Source organism: Chionomys nivalis, chromosome 17 (genome assembly GCF_950005125.1).
Source record: "Chionomys nivalis chromosome 17, mChiNiv1.1, whole genome shotgun sequence".
Classification (NCBI taxonomy): Eukaryota; Metazoa; Chordata; class Mammalia; order Rodentia; family Cricetidae; genus Chionomys; species Chionomys nivalis.
The window spans coordinates 16,500,500-16,523,452 of NC_080102.1; the positions used below are offsets into that span (position 1 = coordinate 16,500,500).

The 22,953-nt window shown below is 41.7% G+C and overlaps 1 protein-coding gene across 3 annotated transcripts in view; it reads left to right on the forward strand.

Moving 5' to 3' along the window:
• The window catches only part of Col14a1 (collagen type XIV alpha 1 chain), a 184,445-nt gene that overhangs the window by 68,325 nt on the left and 93,167 nt on the right, over window positions 1-22,953 (forward strand). For 2 of the 3 annotated variants that reach the window (XM_057792029.1, XM_057792031.1), the window contains exons 14-20: window positions 2,379-2,518; window positions 8,356-8,482; window positions 10,349-10,488; window positions 11,448-11,580; window positions 12,859-12,918; window positions 15,976-16,127; window positions 22,233-22,362. In XM_057792029.1, the coding sequence (XP_057648012.1) occupies window positions 2,379-2,518; window positions 8,356-8,482; window positions 10,349-10,488; window positions 11,448-11,580; window positions 12,859-12,918; window positions 15,976-16,127; window positions 22,233-22,362 (882 nt within the window). The remainder of the gene's footprint in view (window positions 1-2,378; window positions 2,519-8,355; window positions 8,483-10,348; window positions 10,489-11,447; window positions 11,581-12,858; window positions 12,919-15,975; window positions 16,128-22,232; window positions 22,363-22,953) is intronic. The other variant, XM_057792030.1, reaches the window with a different exon arrangement.

A 22,953-nucleotide genomic window follows, 5' to 3' on the forward strand; every position in this document is an offset into this window, starting at 1 on the left:
AATTAAAATCAATATTTTTTTCTAAAAGTGTTTTCTGTCCTTCTTACATGAGCCCTCAATTATTGGGTTTTTAAAAATATTTATTTATTATGGATACAATATTCTGTTTACATATATGCCTGCAGGCTAGAAGAGGACACCAGACCTCATAACAGATGGTTGTGAGCCACCATGTGGTTGCTGGGAATCGAACTCGGGTCCTTTAGAAGAGCACGCAATGCTCTTAACCGCTGAGCCATCTCTCCATCCCCCAATTATTGGGTTTTTATTAAAAATAAAATTGTGATGAAAATTTTAATAAGAAGACTAATTTTGCCTTTTCTGGTGTTCTGTCTAACAGGTGTTATACCACTGAGAGACACCCCCATCCATGAGGCTAATTTTGACAAAATTACTCCTAATGTTTTAAGAAAATGTATAAATTTAACTGTTTTGAAAATATGATAATAGATTATGTAGCATGATTAATAAAAACCCAGAGACAGAAAATGGGGCTCAACCTGAAGGTCAGTAAAGCAAAACAGCCAGCCCCTGGCTCTTACCTCTGCCTCAGTCTGAAATGGCGATCCTGCCTCCAGTAATCTCAGAATGAAACCGTGACTGAAAGCTGTCTCCTCCCGTTTTATAATCCTCTCTAGCGTTAGAATTAAAGGTGTACGCCATCACCACCCGATTTCTATGGCAAAGTAGCGTGGCTACTGGGATTAAAGGCATGTGTCACCACTGCCTCATCTGTAAGGTTGGTTGATCAGTATGGCTGTTTTACTCTCTGAACTTCAGACCAGCTATATTGATTAAAACAGAAATGAAATATCACTACAGAGTCTGATGTGTGCTAACAGGGTTTGCCACAGGCCGTCATAAACATGGCTCTGCTCTTGATCCTTTGAAGCTCATGGAAGTGCAGGAAGCCCCACTCTGCTCCTTGGGAAGAGATGAGTAGCACAGCATCAATGGTTCTTTGTCTTTAGGATTCGACTTGAGATGCAAACATAATAGAATTTTAGTGATAAAGACATTTTCCCACGTCCATTCTTAGTTCAGGCTGTACTGTTCCTGTTCTGCAGAGTAGTAATTAAAATACCAAATCTGGAGAAAAAGGAAAAACTAAATCCCTTCAGAGAGTATCTCTGTACCATTTGAGGGGTTTGAGGACACTATCTGTAAAGAAAAAGAAAACAAACCCAACTGTTGGCCATGAAGAATGTCCATCATGAAGAATGCTTGTTTATCTATGTGCTTAAAGTAGATCTAGCTCTTTCCTGAGATTGGTGGCTGCAGGATGGAAGGAAGGAGATAGGACCCATTCAAAAATGTTCCTAAGTGGTGTTTCTATGTCCTAAGGAAAATAGATGTTTTCCTGCCATGTCACCAAAATACAAGTGGATTCTGGAATGGTGTCAACCCAAGCATGCATAAAGCCTGATTATATCATTTTATTTTACTTCCCACACTTGGTTTTTAGCCCCTAAAGTATCAAAATGATCACTAGCTCCTGGAGCTCTGTAATGTCAAAAATCAGTATGCACAGAGGCAATGAAAACCTTGACCTTTGGAGTAGAAAGCATTATCTCTTGTGGCTGAGTAAAGTGGCATACTTTATCCCCAAGGCTTTTATTCTGTTGATTCCCACAGAGCCGTAGCTGAGATTGTATGTGTGTGTACGCGCACACGCGCACACACACATGTGCGTGCACACAAGTTGCATACCGGTTAATGCTGCTGTTTCTGCCATCAGTTGATCGTCTTGAGTTACACTCCCTGTGCTCTTCTGTCGCATTGTGCCAGTGTAACGGTGACTTTGGTTAAGTTATTTCAGTTTTGTCACCAGTACTATAGGGATAACTGCCACTAATGTGATCTAATATCATGGTTTAATGAGATAATATGATACTTGTTAAGCTCATAGGGGTCACCTAATCAAAGGCAGTTATTACTTCTATGTGTTGGTGGATACATGAGAATGTCTCAAAAGCTATGGCCACATGCAAATAGATGATAGCACCTTCCTCCTTTTACACATGGGGACTTCCAGAGTCACATGACAGCTCATGGATTGGCTCAGAGTTGGTGTTAGCTGTCCTGTTTTTATGTCACCATTTTCCAGTGCACAAAAAAGCACAGGGAATTGCCCAAATCCCATTTCTTTCTAAGCATGTGCAACTTTCTTCTGCCATTCCTTCTCGCCAAGGAAAAGAGTTTCTTTGTTAGTTAGGCAACTTTATTGATCTTTATGAGACAATTTACTATTTCAGGATTATCTAAATGACTTTTTTTCCCAATAAGAAGTCTTTGAAAGTCAAGGGTGTTGTTTAAGTTTTTATTTATTTTAAGCAATTTTAGTTCTTTAAAATTTTAATTATGCTCTCTTTTCTTAGTGTCCTTAACCCCACCAAGAAATCTGAGAATCTCCAACGTTGGCTCTAATAGTGCCCGGTTAACCTGGGACCCCACATCGGGAAAGATCAATGGTTACAGGATTGTGTATACCAGTGCAGATGGGACAGAAATCAACGAGGTAAGTAGTGGGACCTGGTATTTTTCGGGTTGTTGTGTAGTTGTTGATCATGGCACCGGCATCAAAGCCTTGTGGATTGAGACCATGCTAACGTTCCTTCCTCTAGTGCAGTCCTCACAAGCTGAACAGTTTCGAGGTGCAGCTAGGTCTTCCTCTTTTCTGACTTTGGAGGTCTTTTCCTTGACCTTCTCTCTGACTCTTCTTTTGGATGATGGCCAGGATGTATGCTTTTGTTGCTACAGTGGGTTCTCTTACTCTTTCTCTAACACTCCACTCCCTGCTGTGCGGCTGCCTGTTGTCCAGTTGCTAACCTCCATGTTGGTAGCTCAAATGGTGTGGCTTGTTGTTTTGTTTTTAAATCTCCTCTTCTCCTGTCTCTTGCTCTGGGTAGCTGCTGAGAAGTACAGCTTGTCTGCCTTGGAGGTTTTTCTTCTGAACTAATAAAACTGTCTTTAAACTTCAGCAAAGCAAACAGACAAACTATATATATATATATATATATATATATATATATATATATATATATAAAATTCTTAGTTCCTTTCATAGCTTGTGGGGCTCAGGAGGTGGGGACTGTATATACTTCTGTTCTGCTATGTAAATGGCCTGAGCTGGCATGACTTCAGTGACTTTTTCCACGTCCCAGTGCATGGTCTAGGGAGGTTGTTGTGGTTGACAGCTAACACTGACATCTGTATCTCTGAGTTTACCCTTCATGTGAGGTTTCCAGCACACAGCTTCAGAGTGTTGGTTCAAGAGTCCCATGACACATGTCCAAAGAGGCAAGAAAATACTAAATGGAATTGTATCACCTTAGTGATCTAGACTCAGAAGTTATTTAGAGTCAGGCATGGTCACACACATGTAATAACTGCATCAGGAAAAGGAGGCAGGAGATAGAATGTGGACTCCATATGCTAACATTTTTTAGAAAAGACATTTGATACCATTGCTGTCACATTCCACTAATAGAAACTGTCAGAACTTCCTTTTTAAATTCAGTTCATTGTGGGGAGAAACCCCAATTTCACCTGTCCTGGGCAGCTTGGTGGTCATCCCAGAGGAGCCTGTGGATGGAAGGTGTAGAGCAGTGTAGTTATTTCTGAAGAACACTATATGCCCAGGTGACTGGGAGGATGTGTCCTCATGTGTGAACAATCTGACCCAAAGTCTGGCTTATTTCTCTGTTCTGGAACAGGTGGGCACTGCAAAGACTCTAGGTAGGTGATTTCAAAACTAAGTTCTGATTTAGACAACAATTCAGCTTTTGTAGAAAAATACTCAGAAAGGATGGAACTTGCTAAAACTCAAGAAAGTGTAGTGTCTTGTGTGTGGTGACTAATACTTTTAGGAATTCTTTTCTTAGAAACATGTTTTAGCAAGATAGCAAGGTTGTTTTTGCTTGATTTTCCCTTATCTTGGTCCAGGAAGCAAAGAAAGAGAAGGAAATATGTTGGATTACATCATTTCTATTTTCTGAGCAAATACAATAAGTATTTTCATATGTTGGGACAAACTTTTTCCTACAACTAAACTCAATATTTTGCAGCGTGTGCTCTCAGAGTTATTGTCTAATGGAATGTCAACAAGGGCACATTTCCTAGCCTGGATAAATAATGTTCAGCCCCTCTCATCAACATTCATAAATCTGAAGAGTAAATAATTCCAATGAGGTTGGGGTCATTGGGTAAAAATTGCTTTGGTTTTGAAGATAATAGCCCCGAGGACTTAAACAATCAAAATAAAAATCCTTGAGCTATAGGTGTTTTGTTATTGTTAGCAATAAGTGTTATTCTGCCAAGAGTGCTCCACCACTGAGATTTTTTTCTTTTTTTCTTTTCTTCTTCTCTTCCCTACCCTTCCTACCCTTCCCTTCTCTTCATTTCCCTCCTCATTCTCCTCCCTCTCCTGTTCTTCCTCTCTCTCTCTCTCTCTCTCTCCTGAAATATATTATGTTTTGTATCTATGTTTGATGGTTATTAAGAGGCATGGAGAAATGTATTTCTTTATCTGGAGTGGGGTACATCTGTAGCTCGATGCAAGTGTGGACGTCCGAGGTTCCTAGGTACATTGTTAGAAGAGGGCTGTGTGGACAGCTCAAGCCAAGCAGAGTTCCAGGTTGCTATTCCCTACAATTACCCACCTCAGAGTACACTTCCATTATTCAACTGAGCCATCAGGTCACTCAGACATTCAGAATAAGAGTAAAACATGACCACTGTTTTTCTTTCTTTGGAGGATCCATCCAGGATCTGTGTGTGGTTGTAAAACTCATGTTGGAAGAAAGACACGAAGCACTGATGTGCATGTGGTGGTTTCATGAAAAAGGAGATCGTACGTCTCCTCTCTGACCCTGAGACTTGACTACTCAACTATCCTGTGACAGCTTTACTAGAATATAGAGGAAGATGGTTGAGTTTATGCTTCGGCTGCTTTATCTCCAGAATTAAGTCTTCGTCCTAACCCTCTATGGGCCTTAATGATTGTGGAAGATGGTGATGGTGCTAGGGGACCAAATGCCCTACTGCAAGCCAGGCACCATTCTGAGTTTTCTCCAGAGAAAGTTTCATACAGTCTTCACACCACAAAGCATGGGTTGTCAATCCAAGGACGGGCGCCATCTCAGCATTTACTGTGAAAGCAGTTAAGGCGAGGAAGAGAATTAAATTCTGCCGTTGAGTTTTATAGAAGTGAAGCCACCATTTTTAGACTGTGAGATGTCAGTTTCCAACAGCCACGATTCAGTGGCACAGCCCACACCTCTCAGTCCTCAGTAGTGTTCTTTCTTCTTAACCCCCAAATAAGGTGGAAGGGAAATGATTAGCGAGACTGTTCATGAAGTTCTTCTCAAAATAGTTGCAAAACAATGGTCATTGTTGTCATTTCTTAAGTCTGATATCCTATGGTGCTACAAGTAGAATCAGTTTCAAAGTTAATACTTAAAAAATGTATGGCTGGAGTGTTGGCAGAGTGCTTACGTAGCGTGCAGGCAACCATTCAGTCAAGTTCCAACACAGCATAAACCACGCGTGACGGCACATACCTGTAATCCAAGAGGCAGAAAGATTTCCAGGTGATCCTCAGCTACATAACCACCCCCAACGAAAGCAACACAAGAAAAGAAGCTAATGAAAAATGACAATGCAGCTTTTTTTTTTGTTGGAAATAATTAATCAACTCATCAGTTACATAAAGTGTCATCTGTTAAACTGAAAAATGAAACACTCTAGCAATGAGCAGGATCGTTTTTAATGAACACATACACTACACATACAATAGGTGGCTTTATGCTCTTATTCTTTTTTTCCTCTTTAGACTCTCAGTGAACCTAACAAATTGGATTTTGTTTTTGTGTAGATTTGATATCCATACCAGATTCTCATTTGTCACAGATTTGAGACTTAAAAACAAAGTCAAGGTGACGACGTCAACCTAACATTTAAAAGTTTTATGGCTCAGAACAAATTAGTTACACTCCTTAGCCTCAGGTTCTTTTTTGGAAAGCCATTTTTATAAGTTCCTAGGGTGTGGTGAGAGAAATCAGGGAAGGGGCTCTGAATAAAATGGATTGATAGCCAGATTTGCCTACAACAGTTCACGATACCAGGAAGCCATTCATAGACACCGCCTTGGGAAATTTGTATTAAATTAGTATTTTAAATATGAATTTATGGGTTAAATAATGAAACATATGGTAAAATGCATTTAAGACAATAGAGTTTAGAGTCTGAACATCTGGGTTTTAGTCGTAGGTCCTACTTTGTATGCTCTTGGGTATGATTTTTTCATCTTCAAATTGAGCATAGAAATTCATATCCCTAGGGATTTGGGGAGGATCAAGTGATTACTTAATACAGTAGATGTAGTCAAGGCCCAGACAACATTAAATACTAAGTTCTAAGAACCATCTAGAATATTTCTGACCCTTTGGCAGGGGATAATTCTTATTTCCAGTGACTCTTGCCATGCAACAAAGCAGCCGGTGGTTGTGCAGTGTGGCTGGTCCTCTGCCACGTGGTGTCAACACACAGGACTTGCATCCCTCCAGGAGCTTGGCTCGGCTAGAGCTGCCAAAATGACCTCACTGCTGCTGGGTATCTTAGTTAGCGGCTGTAAGACTCCAGTTGGCTGTCCCCCTCCTGCAGAGCGTCTTGGGGTTGCAGAATGGTAAAATAGAAGCCTCCAGGATGGCTCTTTCTTTTGGTCCACAGTTGATTCCTCAGAGAAAGATATGGTTTCTGAATTGGTTTGGAGGAGTCCTCCTTTGAAAGAGTTTCTGAGGTGCTTCCATCTTAATTTCTGCCTACTCTGCCCATTTAATTTAATAAAAGGAAAAAGGGAACCCAGGCCATCCCACAATTAGATAGAGTGGTGAGGGGCCCAAAGTGAAGGTCCTGCCCCCAGGGGCTCACACCGAATGCAGGAGACAGACAGAATAATACACATAGAGTAAGTTCAGGTGTGGCTAATGCCAGGAAGGACACAGAAAAAGCAGTGTTAGAGAACAAGTCTACCGAGAAATGCAGAAAGGTAAAACCTGCCGTGGAGGCACAGTTAGCATTTTTGAAAGAGATACAGGAGGCTGAATTTTGAAAAGAACTGGGTAGTAGAAACATAGACAAAATGGGTCACATGTGCAAAGACCCTCAGTAAAAAGGATGAGACCGTGACAGGGATTAATACGGCTGGAGACCAAGGGACCATTGGGAGCACAGGGTAGAGCCCCAGAATACATCAAGTCAGGGTGATGTCTTGGACGTCTGGTCTTGATCTGAAGGCCAGCTGACAGCTAATGAACAGGTAAGTGGTGAAGGGGCAGGTCCTATTTTGGTAAAGGGCACATTGGCTATTGTGATCAGATATGGAGTTATTAACCTTTGCTTAACATTAGACATCACAATTACTTATTGGCAATACTTAAAATAAGAGATTGTGTTGTATTGCTTTAAAATAACTTTTGAGGCTTTAAGTGGCCTCTGATTTTAAAATGCTTGCTTTCAGGTAACTATGGTTATATCTTCAGTTTCCTGGAATACCAGAACTAAGGCATCTTACTTTATGACACTATACATTGTCATGAGGATGAGATAAGACATATGTTAAGCTCACGACAGTGGGAACCATAGCCAAGATCTACAATTTGATCTCCAGACTTTGCAGTTTGGCAGCACCAACCTCTCAATGCTAAAGCCATGTCCATTCTTTCTCTTGCCTTCAGGGTGATCTGGGTGGAGATTTGTGATCAAGATCCTGGCCTCATCCCCTCTTTGTATTTTCTTTCTTCAAAGCCTTTAATATAGTATATCCTTGCTCTCTTTCTTCAGGACTTAATCATATTAACACATATGTATATATACATAATACATACATATACATGCACACACATATGTATATATTCCCACAATTATGTCTTTCTGTGAAATATAAAGGAACATTTGAATGCTTACTGTTTCCTTTGGTGTTACTATTTCTCTGCATGGTGGTTACTATGCAATTAACGATAGAGCTTGTTTTTTGTGACCTAGCTCTGGAGTTAGTTGGAAGAGCCCAGGCAGTGAAGTCAAAGCTATCTGCTCCTAGTAGACTTAGCTACAAACTTGGTATAGCGTTTCCTCAGCCTCATAAGTGGCACACACTTCACATTCCTCCTGAGAATCATCCTGAGAAGCAGCTGATAAGTCATCCAAGTACAGCTAGACCATATGCACTCCGATACTCTCTGGCTCCATGATTCAGCGTTGCGCTTTGTAGCAGTGACGGCCCTTCAGCCAGCAAAACAGTAGGCAATGACAAGATGATTTGTGTAGTTTGAGAGTATTGGGTACTCTATTTTGCAGGTTGAAGTTGATCCCGTTACTACGTTCCCCCTGAAAGGCTTGACCCCCCTCACGGAGTACTCTGTTGCCATTTTCTCCATCTATGAGGAGGGGCAGTCCCTGCCTCTGGTTGGAGACTTTACGACAGGTAAGCCTTGCTCTGGATTGAAAGGGTTTCAGATGCAACTAGTTAGCCAACCTGCACCCACCTCCTCAACCATGATTTTTTAAAGATATTACTAACAGACAAACAATGAGATAGCAAACATGCACGCTAACTAATTCGTTTCTATCAGAATAAGGAAAAGAGAGAAAATACCATCTCATTTTAAAAGGTTAATTTCCCTCCACCTGAGACCATACCAGAAGCACTAATCAGACTCAATGGGTTAAGAGGGGACATCTTTTAGAAGGAGCATGCAGTGGGGGAGTCCAGAAGGAGTTGGGGTGAGGAATGGATATGATAAAATAGAATTATGTTCATAGATAAAAGTTTCAACAATTACGAAACTGCTCAAAACACAGAAAGGGGTACGTTTTGTTTTCTTAACCCTCAGCCCCATTTTTCTTATTTCTCAACATAAGGCTTTTATTTTTTTCCTCCATTCGTGTGTCTGGGGGTGATTTGGCTGAACTCCAAAATTACTGGCATCAGACAGGTTTCTGCCAATGGAGATGACATTTTAATATGGTTTCACTCAACGTGTTGTGATGTAGCTGGATTGTAATGGAGCCTAGAACTCTTACCGCAGCAAGGAATGATTGGAATACTGAAATCGAAGAGAAGACACAAATACAGTATTTTCCAGTGCCGTCTGTAGTTCCTCTGCAGACAGAGAACCTTTCTCTGCCTTATAGAAGCAACAATTTAGTCGTCATATTTCTGAATTTGTTGATCACACTTGTAAAGAAATGTAGTTAGTTCTAAACTGAGGAAATAAGGTAAAGAAGAGAAAAATGAAAATTAACCAAAATCCCCTTATGGGGACTCTGCTTGGATTTCTCGTGGTGTCCTAACAGAGTTCTAAAACCACTGATTTCAAAGAAACCTCTGAGTCATTATTTTGGGAACCTTTGGATAAGATGCTTTCTGACGTAAATCCTCAAAGTGAATACTAAATGATATTTTGTCTCTGGTGCTGCCCACATCTTCATGTTATAAAGGTGAGGGTTCTTCCTCCAGGACTTCACTCATTGCCGTGGAGTGATTTGATACCAAACTGTAGAGATCGTCTCTCTAGGCTTTAGGGTGCCCTTTCCTCAAAACACTTGGAGTATAATGCCTTTCCAAAATAATGAATATGACATTTTTACTTTAAAACTGTGTTTATATGTGTACATGCCAGAGAGAAAGAGAGAGGGAGGAAGGGAAAGAGGGAAAGAGGGAGGGAGGGAGGGAGAGAGAGAGAGAGAGAATGAATGTAGGAGAGAGGACAGCCTTGCATGCCATCCTCAAGAGGATCATCCACTTTCTTTGAGACCATGGCTCTCCGTGGCTCTCCTTGGCTGGAGCTCACCTACTAGGTAGACCAGCTGACTGACAAGCTTCAGGCCCTTCCGTTTCCACCTCTGCAGAGCTGCTGTATACAATCTCCCACCACTGCACACAGCATTTTTACAAGGGTTCTGGTATGGGGGTGGGGTGTGAACTCAGATCCTCCTGCTTTTTGAGGCAAGCACTTTATGAGTAAGCTATCTTCCCAATTCCATTTTTATTTTAGTTTTTAATACTTTATGAAAAAGGCCCAATATAAACAGTGTAAGAGTTCTGGAGTTACTGGAAATGTTTTAGAGAACATTATTTCTGTGGTTTCCCTAATGTATGCTATTGGAAGGCGCAGGAAACAGACATTAAAGACACACCAGATGGATGGAGGCTGGTCCCTGCTCTTCCAATGGCTTTCCAAAACCAAAGGCTCCCTCAGTGGTCCCATCCTCTAGCCCCTGGAAGCTGGTTGAGATTTTGTTTCTTGCCTTCTTATTTCTCGAACTCAATCTCCTCCTTGGCTCACAGAGGAAGTTCCTGCCCAGCAATACTTGGAAATTGATGAGGTAAAGACAGACAGTTTCCGGGTGACCTGGCATCCGCTCTCGGCTGAGGAAGGGCAACACAAACTCATGTGGATTCCAGTCTATGGCGGGAAGACTCAGGAGGTGAGGTGACTGAAACACAGCAAAAATTGATCCCAAACATGTTCCCTGGAAGTGGGGTACCTACTGCTCCACTCAGGTTGAGCTCCATTTTAAAATGGACTTGAAAACTTCATCCTGCAGGACGTGGCATGGTATTTGGCATTTCATAAGCATCAAATAATACCATAGTTCAAAGATTAAAATTGTATCATTACCAGGGCTTTAATTATGTATCTCAGATTCCTCAACACTCACAAATACCATCTAATAAAACTTTGCAATGCCCCTTTTGCACTATTAATAATATATTTGTTGAGGGAGGTGAAGGCAATAAGGTCTGGAGTTTGCTTTTGAAAATGATTTCAGCATTTCACTATTTTATTCAGTTAGTTCTTGCACACGTAAGGATTTTTACTTTATATTTTTCTTTTAACTTTAATTCCTTCTTTTTTAAAAAAATTATTTGGTTTATTTTTGAGTTCATAATGTAATTACATAATTTCCCTTTCTCTTTCCCTTTCCCAACCCTCCCAAACCCCTCATTGCTATCTTTCAAACTCATGGCCTCTCTTTATTAATTATTGTTACATACATGTATGTATACATGTATATATGATGTATCTAAGGCTCAGGAATCATTGCAGGATATGAAATGAAAAGATCTTAGGAAGCAGAACCAGGGAGTTTGCTGTAAGATTGTGTCTCCTAGTAATGTTAGAAGCTACACCCATAAAGTCTCACCAACGTGATTGCCTAAACATGAGCTGAACAAGGAAGACAACAGTTGACATTCCAAAGTGGACAGGGGAAGGTCTATGAGTCATCAACCCTACACAAGGAACTACAGGCAACTAAGGATTGCTGGGTTTGGGAGAGATAGTCTTCCCCAGGGAAGCAGACACCCGTTTGTTCAGCATCAAGTGGTCAATCTCCCCTTTTCTTTTAGTAATCCCAGTTACTAAGCATCAAGTGCTTTGCAGGTTGCCCTCAAGGAAGAGCAGGACTCCTATGTTGTTGAAGGCCTGGACCCTGGAACTGAGTATGAAGTCTCACTGTTAGCTGTGCTCGATGATGGCAGTGAGAGCGAGGTGGTGACTGCTGTTGGGACCACACGTAAGTCCACGCTGAGCTTCAGTGTCCACCATCCCCACGAACAGTCTGTCTTCCCCCATCAGGCTTCAACTGTTCTTGGTCCTCCAGAATGGGTCTTATGTCTTAGAGTCAATGATAACACTCATGTGTGAATCATAATTTCTCAGACATATCACACAGTGACACATCATCACATGAAGGCACAAAGCATTTCTGTCTTGTCCATTATTTTATTTTCCAGCACTGAACTCCATCTTTGGCATATCTTAATTGTACCATAAGCAATTGTACTTAATTGTAGTGAATGGAATGGAAAAATAGATGAATAGGGTGGATATAATCATAAATGATCAATTGGAAAATAAGCCAGATAGTAATGTAGCCAAGAGTTTCTGGAATTTTCCAAGTTGGTCTTGGTTACAAGAACTTTTTGTGGAATTTGCTCACTGATTAACATTCCCTTCTTTTTTCTTTTTGATATCATATATTAACCACATCCTACTTTTTAAAAAATGAGGTATAACTATGCATATTTTCTTAAATGGCATTCAGAAGATGTATTGGCGAGTGTGGTTGGGAGACCTTGATGTTATAAACTAAAGACAACATGGTTCTGCACAGGGGAGTCCAGTTGAGCCCTGTTAGTCCAACAGAGCTAGAACCAGTCTTTTGAATTGTATCAAAGTGAGACAAAGAGGCTGGGCCCAGTACTCCTGGGTCTTCAGTTGCTGGGGAAAGACTGTCCATAACAAGCTGTACCTCAGAGGAGGAAATCCCAAAAGCTAGTATTTGATGACCTCTTAGATGGATGTGTTGATGGGCAAGTGAATACAGCACAGCACACAGCCCCACCATTCCAGCATCCACTCATGGTAGATTCAGGGCCCAGAAGGTAGGTACACAGCCAGTCTGAGCAAGTTGCCCTCTTGGGTGGTCTTTTTCTTGGGTTGCCCTGGTTTACAACTTGGTCTGCAACTTAATTGTCTTTAATTATCATGGGTATGCCCCTATTTTAAAATAATTGCAAGGTTTCATAATTTTGTAGATGCAATTCAAGCACTTATCTGAAGTCTCTCATGAGACACTAATGATGTCCCAGTTCCTTGTCCTTGTCTGTTGCAACAGCAGGTATGATTGCTGTACAGCTCACCTTTTCTTCCTTGCAAGTCACAGTCAGGTTTGTCGTGGGAAGAAATTGGATAACATTGGTGCAACTTCCTTCGAAAGTTCTACAGCAGTTTATACAAACATATAGAACATGGTCTTTACATAATTTTTAAGTAATGGATTTTCTTTCAGTCGATGACTTTTGGACACAAGCACCCACAACTGTAGAACCTACCAGCCCTGTGACTTCAGGTGAGGACACATGGGGTGGGTTTATCCTCAATAACCTTGATTTAAACAGAAGTTGTATTTCCTAGTTGTATTTAGGTTTTGTTATTAATTAGAAGAGAGACGTTCATGTCTCGTTTTCTTGCAAACAACTCATCAAGCTTTGAACTTTATATCTTCTCTTCCACTGAGCACCATTCAGTCTCCTGCTCACCATCATGGAATCACTCTGCCTTTTCTACCTTCATCCTTGATTCTCTTTCACTTTTCTGAGGCTTCTAACAAAGCAGCGCCCACAGGAGTCTTTGTCTCCTGCACTCTTCTTGCTCTCTTTGGAGAATTAATTATTCAAAAGAAACTCACAGAGATCTACATGAATTATATACTGGTTGACCTATTAGCTCAGGCTTCTTATTTACTAACTCTTTCATCTTACATTAACCCATCATTCTTGTCTGTGTTAGCCACGTGAATTGGTACCTTTTATCAGTGAAGCATTCTTATCGTATTTCCTCTGTGTCTGAGTGGCGACTGCAGACTGAGCCTTTCCTCTTCCCAGAATTCTCCTGTTCTGGTCACCCCACCTATCCTTCCTGCCTGGCTACTGGCCAATCAGCATTTTATTAAACTACTATAAGTAACAAATCTTTACAGGGTAGAAGACCAGTGTCTCACAGCACTTCCCACCCCTCTTTTTCAAAACAAGATCTCTAAATGTAATCTCTTTTGTTTAGCTTTTTTCCTGGCCACTATCCATAACAACTTGTAACCAACACTCTAAACAAAGACAAACATCCATAATCAAATGTTGGGGAATATGGGTGTAATTTTCTAGGCTACTTCCTGCTGATTGGGGGTGCCGATAATCTTATGGGGACCTAAAGAAAATTTAGGATTATGGTCAAGTCCTGACTCGAGTATTCTGTGAAGCTTGATCATCTCAGCCAGCAGTCTTGAGGCTGTTCTGGATGTAGAACTCAGAGGAAACTCCAATAGAGGCCCTATGAAATATTGGATCATTTGGGTCATCTGCTCCTAATGGAGATTTTTCAGGGGTCTTTCTTGATCAAACCTGATTTTTCTTAACACAGAATGAATTCACAGCCTCTCTTTTCCTGTGGAAACAAAAGCAAAGCCTCTTCTCCAAAGTAACATTTTTTTAACTTAAATTTTGAAGTCAAAGCATTTTCAAAATATATAGGTTGGATTAATCCAGCAGCACTTACAGTCAAATGTCTTTTGTTTATAAAGCTGCTGTTCCTTCCTCAACCATCAAACAATTCAAAGACAACATAATAACATACAGTATCCCAGTGTCTCTGTGTATTTTCCATCTTTACGTGGCTTTATTTTACACTCTATTTCTTTTATTTTCTTTTTAATTTTTGATTATTTTGAGAAAGGGTTTCTCTGTGTACCTTTGGCCATCCTGGAACCCATTCTGTAGACCAGGCTGGCCTTGAACTCTCAGAGATCCACCTGTCTCTGCCTTCCAAGTACTGGGATTAAGGGTGTGTGCCAATATACCCAACTACTCTCTTTAAAGGACTTTATCCTTTTTCTTTTCTTTCCCAAGCCTACATATAGTCTTAAACACACTGTAATCCATTTAGAGTTTTTTTTCTTCTTCAAATGAATCTATCTTTACTATTTATCTCTCTTTTTCAGACCATATGAGTCTTTAATTTGATAAGCTATGGCTTTGATGGCTGGATTCACTCTATTCCTTAGCTTGTTGGGAGCTATGTTTATTGCCACAACTTTGTGGTGCTTCAGGGGCCCAGCTACCACCAAGAATCATGTTTTCAGCTATTCATAAACACCATTTAAGTGTTTGGTGATGGGACCTCTTAAAAGAGCTGCAAGGTTTTTGCAGCTAAAGTCAGGAAGCCTCTCTTAAATGAGATGCACTTGCCTCTAGCAAATAGAGCTCACCTGAGAAAATGCTGCTACTAAGAAGCCCTGCTTAACTCTGTTCTTTTGAGTCTAGAATTACTTCCCAAGCTCTCTCAGGTTTTATGTGAATGTAGTTGTCCATATTGGTGGGGACCTGAGACTTGACTTTTATTTTGTATCAGCTAAGCTTTTCTCTCTATTTCAGTGACTTCCAACTCTCTGTCTGAGTTAAATAAGTGAGACACTCCTTTATCTCTACATCCGAAACACTTCAGGAGATCTTCATTACCCATTCACCCACTCTTTCATTTATTTATTCTCCAGATAATCTTTATTTGGGCCTTAAGCTCTCTCTATTGGAACATACAAGTTCTCTCTTGGTAGTTCCTGTTTTCGTTCTTGGCACCTGAGTTCTGGAACTCTGCCTTGATCTGAGAATTTCCCACAATTTCCCTGTCAGGTAGTGTACCATAGACATACCAATTAAGTCTCCTGGCAACTCTATGTCGTTTTTATCTTTTTTTCTCAAGACTTAATCATGCATGTGTCAAAGATCTACATGATATGATTGAAGACAGGTTCTGTGAGTGTTTTTATGAGTGAATGAAAGAGGAGAAAGGAAATGTTCAGGGGATGAACAGGAAGAGGAGAGGAAGTCAGTGTAGAAGGGAAAACTTTATAAAAAAGGAGCATATGAGGGAAGGGACACCTTGGTAGATCAAGATGCATATTCCAGTGAACACAGGTGAAGAAATTTGGGCAAATATCCCAGGGGAAAAAATGTGTATGGGAAAAGATAACCTGTATGAGCTGAAAAGATAAAAACAGTCTGTGTTGAGGAACTACGCTTGCATGGGTATAGTTAAAATAGGCATGAGGTGGTGAGTGGATGTGTGTCGGATGCTGCATCCCACACTAGAGAGGTGAGATCTGGTACCCCAAAGCCACTTCTCTAAGAGGCAACTAGTATAAGACCCTCAGGACCATGCCCCCTCCTGAGTTTAGTTCTGTGGCTCTTCTTCAGTTCTCTGTCAGCAAGGAACGTGGAGCTCTTTTCTTCACATGGGTGTCCCTCATGAGGCTGCGCTGAATGATGCTGGGTGCTACCGCACAGATGGTATCCGTGTCTCATTTTGGTTTATGACGGGCTACATGGTCTTTAATCCCTGGTTATATTTATTCCAGTTCTCCAGACGGGAATCAGAAACCTGGTTGTAGATGATGAAACTGCTACTAGCCTGCGAGTCACATGGGACATTTCTGACAGCAATGTGGAGCAGTTTCGGGTGACCTACCTGACAGCCCAAGGGGACCCTATGGAAGAAGTGGTAGGAACGGTCTGTATAACCACAGCTGACCGGGAATCCCATAGCCATTGTTGGTGGAGCTGCTTTCCTGCTCATTGCTTGCTGACTCCATGTCTGCAGAAACTGATGCTCTTGTTCAGTCCAAACTTCTCTCTTGGTTTCATCTTGTCCTTTCTAATTCTAAAACCCACCCACGCAGTCTGCTTCAAGCTAATCAAGTGTCTGCTGCTTTCTTCTGGTATTACATTTGCTGCCTTGTCTATCTGCTAACCTAAATTGGGTGATAAAATAGCCTTTAAATCAGACAAGGAGGCATGGGTCTGTAGTTCCTCAGGAGGCTGATGCAAGAGGATCACCCAAACCCAGGAGTTGGAGACCAGCCGGCAACACAGCAAGACCCTGTCTATTTCAAAAGCAAACTAAATCAAGATTAGACCAAGGACCATTGCACACTTGTGCTTGTATACATGTACAAAGATGTCTATGTAAATTCAAGGCAGGGATTAAACTTTCTGTTGTTCTTGGGAGTCTACTGCAAAGCCTTTAAGCAAAGCACCGAAGGGCATTCTAACAGTTTACCAATTTTTCACTGACATCAACTCATTTTGAGCATATTTTTAACTATTTTCTATTTATTCTCAACCATGGGCATCTCTTCTAGGGATTTGTGATGCATTTCCTTTAAGTTGCTGCGTGGCAAACCTGGTATACTCTCAATCATGACCCCCAGGTTTCCTTAGCTTATATCACATTGTCCCCTTAAGAATTATTTCTCATACATGTATCCAGACACAGGAGAGGGCTCCGGTTTTTAGGAGAAAGTGTTTGACTTCTTACTCACGGCACATGCTCTGTTTATCACTGTATCATTACTAGCGCTTTTTCTTTTGCTGTGTCATTTTCAATGCTCCAGGGAGGAGTCTCCAAAACTCATCATTGCTCAAGAATAACATTGCCCCGTCCCCGCCTTTTTAACTTATGAAGACCTTAATGAAAAAAACAATTGTCTGAGCCCAACGTTATTTATTTCCAGGTGATGGAGGAATCATTACAGGGCAGAGTGATGGCCTGCAGGGCCTTGTGCATGGTGGATAGCCTGCAGGCTCATGCTGTTGGTCTGAGGGCTTTCTCCGATCACAGCAGGTTCATGCCGTGGGTCTGAGAGTGCTTCTGGAGAGTTACTGGACACTTAATTCAGACTGCACTGTAATTTCACTCTGGCAATAATTGCATTCCACATGATTCATGATTGGCAAAGTGAAAAACTTACGTGTGCCAATTAAATATGATATTTAGGCATTTTGTTTTCCCAATTATTATCCCACTACTATAATTCCATTCCTAAAAATAAGGACCCACAGAGACCTCTCAGCATGAGATACTTTCTTTTAGTTTTCAAGAAGCACATTTAGCTTCTTGGTGCTAATTCCTGCTGATTTGGAAAAAGGTAACAATTTAGTCTCACACGTGCCCTTGCAAACTCTGCAAAGTGAAATATAATAATAATAATAATAATAACATTGATGTTGGGTGGCTTCTAGACTGTGGTCCCTTCAAGAGTTTCTTTTATTTAGCACTATTTATATTTGAAACACTTGGACACCCAAGTGAAGGGGAAAAGATAAAGAGTCCTAGTCTGTCCCAGTTAAACAAAGCTCTAAAGAAAGTGAAAAAATATTGATAAGTTACTGTGCAGCGGAGTGTTTGATTTCTACCATGGAAGAGGAGTTCCAGCGGGAGTCTGCAAATTCCAAGCTCCTTTAGCGAATTCTAATTAAGTTAGACGTGCACGTGCAACTTACAGGTACTTTAGCAATTAATAGACTGACCAGAGCATTGAGAATTTATAGATGTATTTTACCAAATGCTACACAAATGTGATAATGTGTTCTTTTAATTATTCAGCTAATTAGATAATTATGGGGGTGGGGGAGGGAGAGACAGAGAGAGAGGCCCAGGCACTTTTCCTGTGGAGGCCAGGGGCTAACTCTGGTTGTCATTCACCCTGTTTTTGGGACAGGGTCTCTCATTGAATCTGCTGCTTGACATTTTACTAGACCGGATGGCAAGCAAACCTCCAGGAACTGCCAGTCCCCACTCCTCTAGAGCTGGGATTACAGACATGAGCTGCCACGCCCAGATGTTTGTAGGGTTCCGAAGTCATACCCTCATGTTTGGGTGGTGTGTGCTTCCCCACTGAGACTCCTCCCCGTCCTGCATCGTTAGTGTGTAACACAATTAATAAAACCCAGAGACGGAAATTGGGGTTCAACCTGAAGGTCAGAAAAGCAAAAAAGCCAGCCACTGGCTCTTACCTCGACCTCGGTCTGAAATGGCGATCTTGCCTTCAGGAATCTCAGAATGAGACTGTGTGTGAGAGCTGTCTCCTCCCATTTTATATTCCTCTCTAGGGCTGGGATTAAAGGCATGCACCACTGAGATTAAAGGCATGTACTGCCCTGTTTCTATGGTAAATTTGTGTGGCTTCTGGGATTAAAGGTGTGTGTCAACACCGCCTGGTCTGTAAGGCTGACCAGTGGGGCTGTTTTATTCTCTGATCTTCAGGCAGGCTTTGTTTATTAAAATGCAAATGGAATATCACTACATTAGTGAGGTTAGAAGTCGGATGCATCTGAGTTTAGGATATGAGAGTAAAGAAGGACAGGGAGATGCAGGCCAAGGACAAAGTCCAAAGGCCATGAATTCATGTGGACCAAATGATATCTTACAATAATGATGTCTGGACTGAAGAGATAGTTTAGTCTAAAAGCACTTGCCTTGTAAGCATGAGGAATGAGTTGCATTTCCCAAAGCCATGTTTAAAAGATTAACCCTGGGTGTGGTGATGCTCCTGTCATCCCAGCCTTGGGGAGGCAGAGATAGGTGGATATCTGGGCTTGCGACTAGCTACCCTAATCTACTCCGTAAGTAACAGGCTAATGAGAGACCCTGACTCAAAAACAAAACAGTGGATTTCCTGAGGAATAACACTCAGATACTCTGGCCTCAACATACACACATACATCCATACCATGTGCATCCATGCACATATATATCTACACATGTATGATCTTGTATACATCATACACACACACACACACACACACACACACACACACACGGCGCTTGCTCAGGAAAGATGGATGACTAAGATAAACTATGAAATCAAAGAAGAAGAAAATGTGCCCTGATAACAGACCTATTTTCTCTTACCATCTTTCCAACTGATTGTACTTGCATGGGCAAAGGATGAGACAATCCTCAGGATGGAGAACTGTATGCACATATAGCATTGTGAACCAAATGAAAACCAGAGGAACTAAATTTACCAGTTAGGATAGGTGAATTACTTCTGTCCACTTAGTCATAGTCAAGTCTACCAAATACTTCAAAGAAAATAGATTGAACTCTAACATATAAACGTAGCTGTCCATATTTCATAAGGATTGACTTTGACAGGGTTTGAAAACACGAAGAAGCAGCAATGGCCGTGACCTCAGTTTTGTTGTCAGAGTAGAGGTGCCTCTCCTGTAAACGGCTGGTTGGGATTCCAGCATCCTACGGCCTGTGTGTCATTGTTAACAACAAACTGAATTCTGACTGGTGGACAGTGTCTAAAGGGGGCTACTTAGGGATGGAGAGATGGCTCAGTGGTTAAGAGCGCTGACTGTTCGTTCTTCCAGAGGTCCTGAGTTCAATTCCCAGAAACCACCTGGTGGCTCACAACCATCATAATAAGATCTGATGCCCTCTTCTGGCCTGCAAGGACACATGTAGGCAGAATGCTGTATACATAATTAATAAATAAATCTTTAAAAAAGGGGGGGGTACTTAAAGTGTGTCTTAGTGTCCTACAGGCTGAGTCCAGATATTAAGATTAAGGTTTTCTGGACCTTGACAGCCACTTAACATTGTTGCAACAATCCAAGAGTGTCATTACATATCTATTAACCTAGCTTTATTGTGTTTGATACACACACCCAGCAGCGAATTGAAATCACAGCAATGCCATCAACGCCACTCTCCGGCATCCTCCATTACCATATGAAGACCGTGATCTAAAATAGAACTTTGTAAGCGGGAAACACAACAAAATGCAGGGACTCTAGTTTCTTCTGTGGGTCACAGCTTGGTGCATGTGATCCAGACATCTTTGGTAGACCCAGACAAAGGAGTTCCATGCCAGAAAAAATTAAGAACATGAAGCTAACTCCCTAGTGGTGGTTGCGTCCCATTTAATCACAAACATCTTTCATAGATTTGTCTTAAAAATAAAAAGAGCCATCTGCTATGACTGAAGCTTTTGTTGTTAAGTAGGAGCTTCTGTTAATATACATAATCTTACTCCCCTTTACTTGAACAAGCAGAGCTCGAACAGAATGAAATTTGCATACCCTAGAGGGAATTTCCGTTTTACTTTTGGGAATGAATAGGAGGGTGAAAGAGGTTTGTTCTTTGTACTTGTATGGCATAAGCCCCAAAGGTTAAGCAAGGCCTAGATCAGATCTATGAGGTTTCAATATAGCCCCTTTGCTGGGCCATGTGGGTCTGTTTCCACAATGAGTGTGATGTCTCTATTTTAAAAAGTTACGGCCATGATGAAATAACGTCATGGGTTCAGATTCTTCTAGTAGCACCTGGCACAAAATATTTGGTGCTTAATGAGAGCTGCTGTTATAAACTACAGCAGCTACTTCCTGGCAAGCAGTGGGGAATCCTCCAGAGGGATCATGCTGCTTTATAGTATTCTACAGGCTGCATTTGACCGGCAACAATGCCATATACTTCTCAGTGTGAGACCTGACCTTATTTAAAGAGGATCTACTTGGGTGGTTTGCTAGACAGCTTGGAATGAAAGTCTGGGCTCTGCTCCAGCACTCTGTTGAAGAGAGGCACCCCTCCGGAAGCCACCCTGATGGAGCAATACATGTCAGGGCACCCACGGCTGTCTTTCAGCTCCTTCATGCCAGGGTCGACTAAGTCATTCTGGATTAAAACAGAGCTGCTATTTTTATAACTGCTTCCCAAGATCCCGCACAATGCAACCTGTACACTCCAGTGTCCTACTCTAGATGAGCAGAACCATGGTCACCAAAGACCGAATTCCTTTATCATACACAAGACTGTGGCATGTCGAAACTTAGCTGTATCATAGCAATAGCTGCTTCTAGGTTCACCACAAGGTTTTCTCGGACTTAACTTCAAGATGGATGGGTTCCTTCCTTCAACTCAGAAGGAGACAGCATGGCCTCAGCTTGTTGGCATCTCACCCAGCCGTGGAATGGAAAACCTCTCTGACTGTCCTGGTCTTGTGACTCTTTTAAGCCCCCTTGGGTCAGTTCCTACATCCTCACATTTTTTCCCAGTGATTATTAAGTTCCCAACAGTCGATAGAAGTGCCAGAATTTGACTGCTGGAACACAAGCGCAGGATTTTGTAGTGAGGCCGTGGTCCAGAGCAGTCTCTTAGAAACAGCAAAATTGTACTGGGTGCCACATGGACCAGCTGGGTGCAGGGTCCCCCTCGCCTTTGGGTTTCTTTTTCTGGCATCTTTAGTGACAGAAGGATAGTGGATCCAGATGGAGGAAGGACATCGCCTTTCAGATGTAAGAAAGCTACAGCAGTTTTTAGTGTTGGGTTAAATATGTTTCAACTCAACAAAACTTGGCTCCCAGTGCTTGGCTCTGTTGCTCTTGGCTGCCATCCATCCCTTCTAATTGAAAGAATAAAATGTTGGGGTCAGGTTATCACCGAGGAAGGAAAATAGGGGAGGCTGGCTTCACCAGAGGCTGCTCAGGTCATTTCAGCTGAGCCGATAAGCCCCAGTCTGTGTTGCAGAGTGAACGTCTTAACTATAAGCACCTGCTGACTATGCAGATGGTCATTCCGTCTTCCCCACGAATGTTGAGGAGACATTGAGCAGAGTTAATCCTCCTGTAGTAGAGATTACAGGCTGATGTTTTGTGAGGGACGTGGCAGGGGGAAATGCTTTTGCATGGATGCCTTTCCTTTTCTTATCACTTTCAAAGCTTGTCTCACTCCTAATGCTTTCAAAATGTCTACAGTCACACTTCCTTAGTAGGGCAGTGGGAATAGGAGGTCTTACAAGGTCATGGTACTTTACTTCCTGCTCAGGTTCTGGTGCCTGGAATGCAGAACAATATCCTTCTGAAGACTCTAATTCCAGACACCGAATACAAAGTCACGGTGACTCCCATCTACACAACCGGAGAAGGCGTCAGCGTCTCCGCCCCTGGGAGAACTTGTAAGTGAATATTTGGCTCCTTGAACACCAAATTGCCTATCACTTGTGATGGGTAATGTATAGGACAATAGAAGCGCCAAAGATTAGGGGTCAGAAAATCTGTCAGAATCCTGACGCCACACCCATGAACAGTGTAATTTGGGCAAGCTGTTTAGCATCAGTGGGCTGCAGCTTTATTTTCTGTGAAAGCTGACATGACATGCACTACAGAAGTGATCTTTCAGCTTTGCCTCATGACTGACTCATCACAAGTCCTGATGATTCACCAAGGTAGAGTCCTCAGGCCCTTGAACTTTCTCCTCATTTCATGGGACCATGACAATCTAAGTCTCCCTGTGGTACCCTTCTGTTCTTTGCCCCCACTCTTTTCCTTTTATTGGAATAATTTATTTTTTTAAATAAGCACATGGCAAATGTGTCTTCTTTTTATTACAGTTCTGTGAGTTTTAATACATGCATGGGTTCGTGCAATCATCACCACTACAGTAGAAAATAGAAAACAATTATTTCTCTCCTTGGTTTTTTATGCTGTAATACACTTTGTAGTACCGGCTTGCTCATATACCCACCCCTTAGCAACCTCTGTTATTT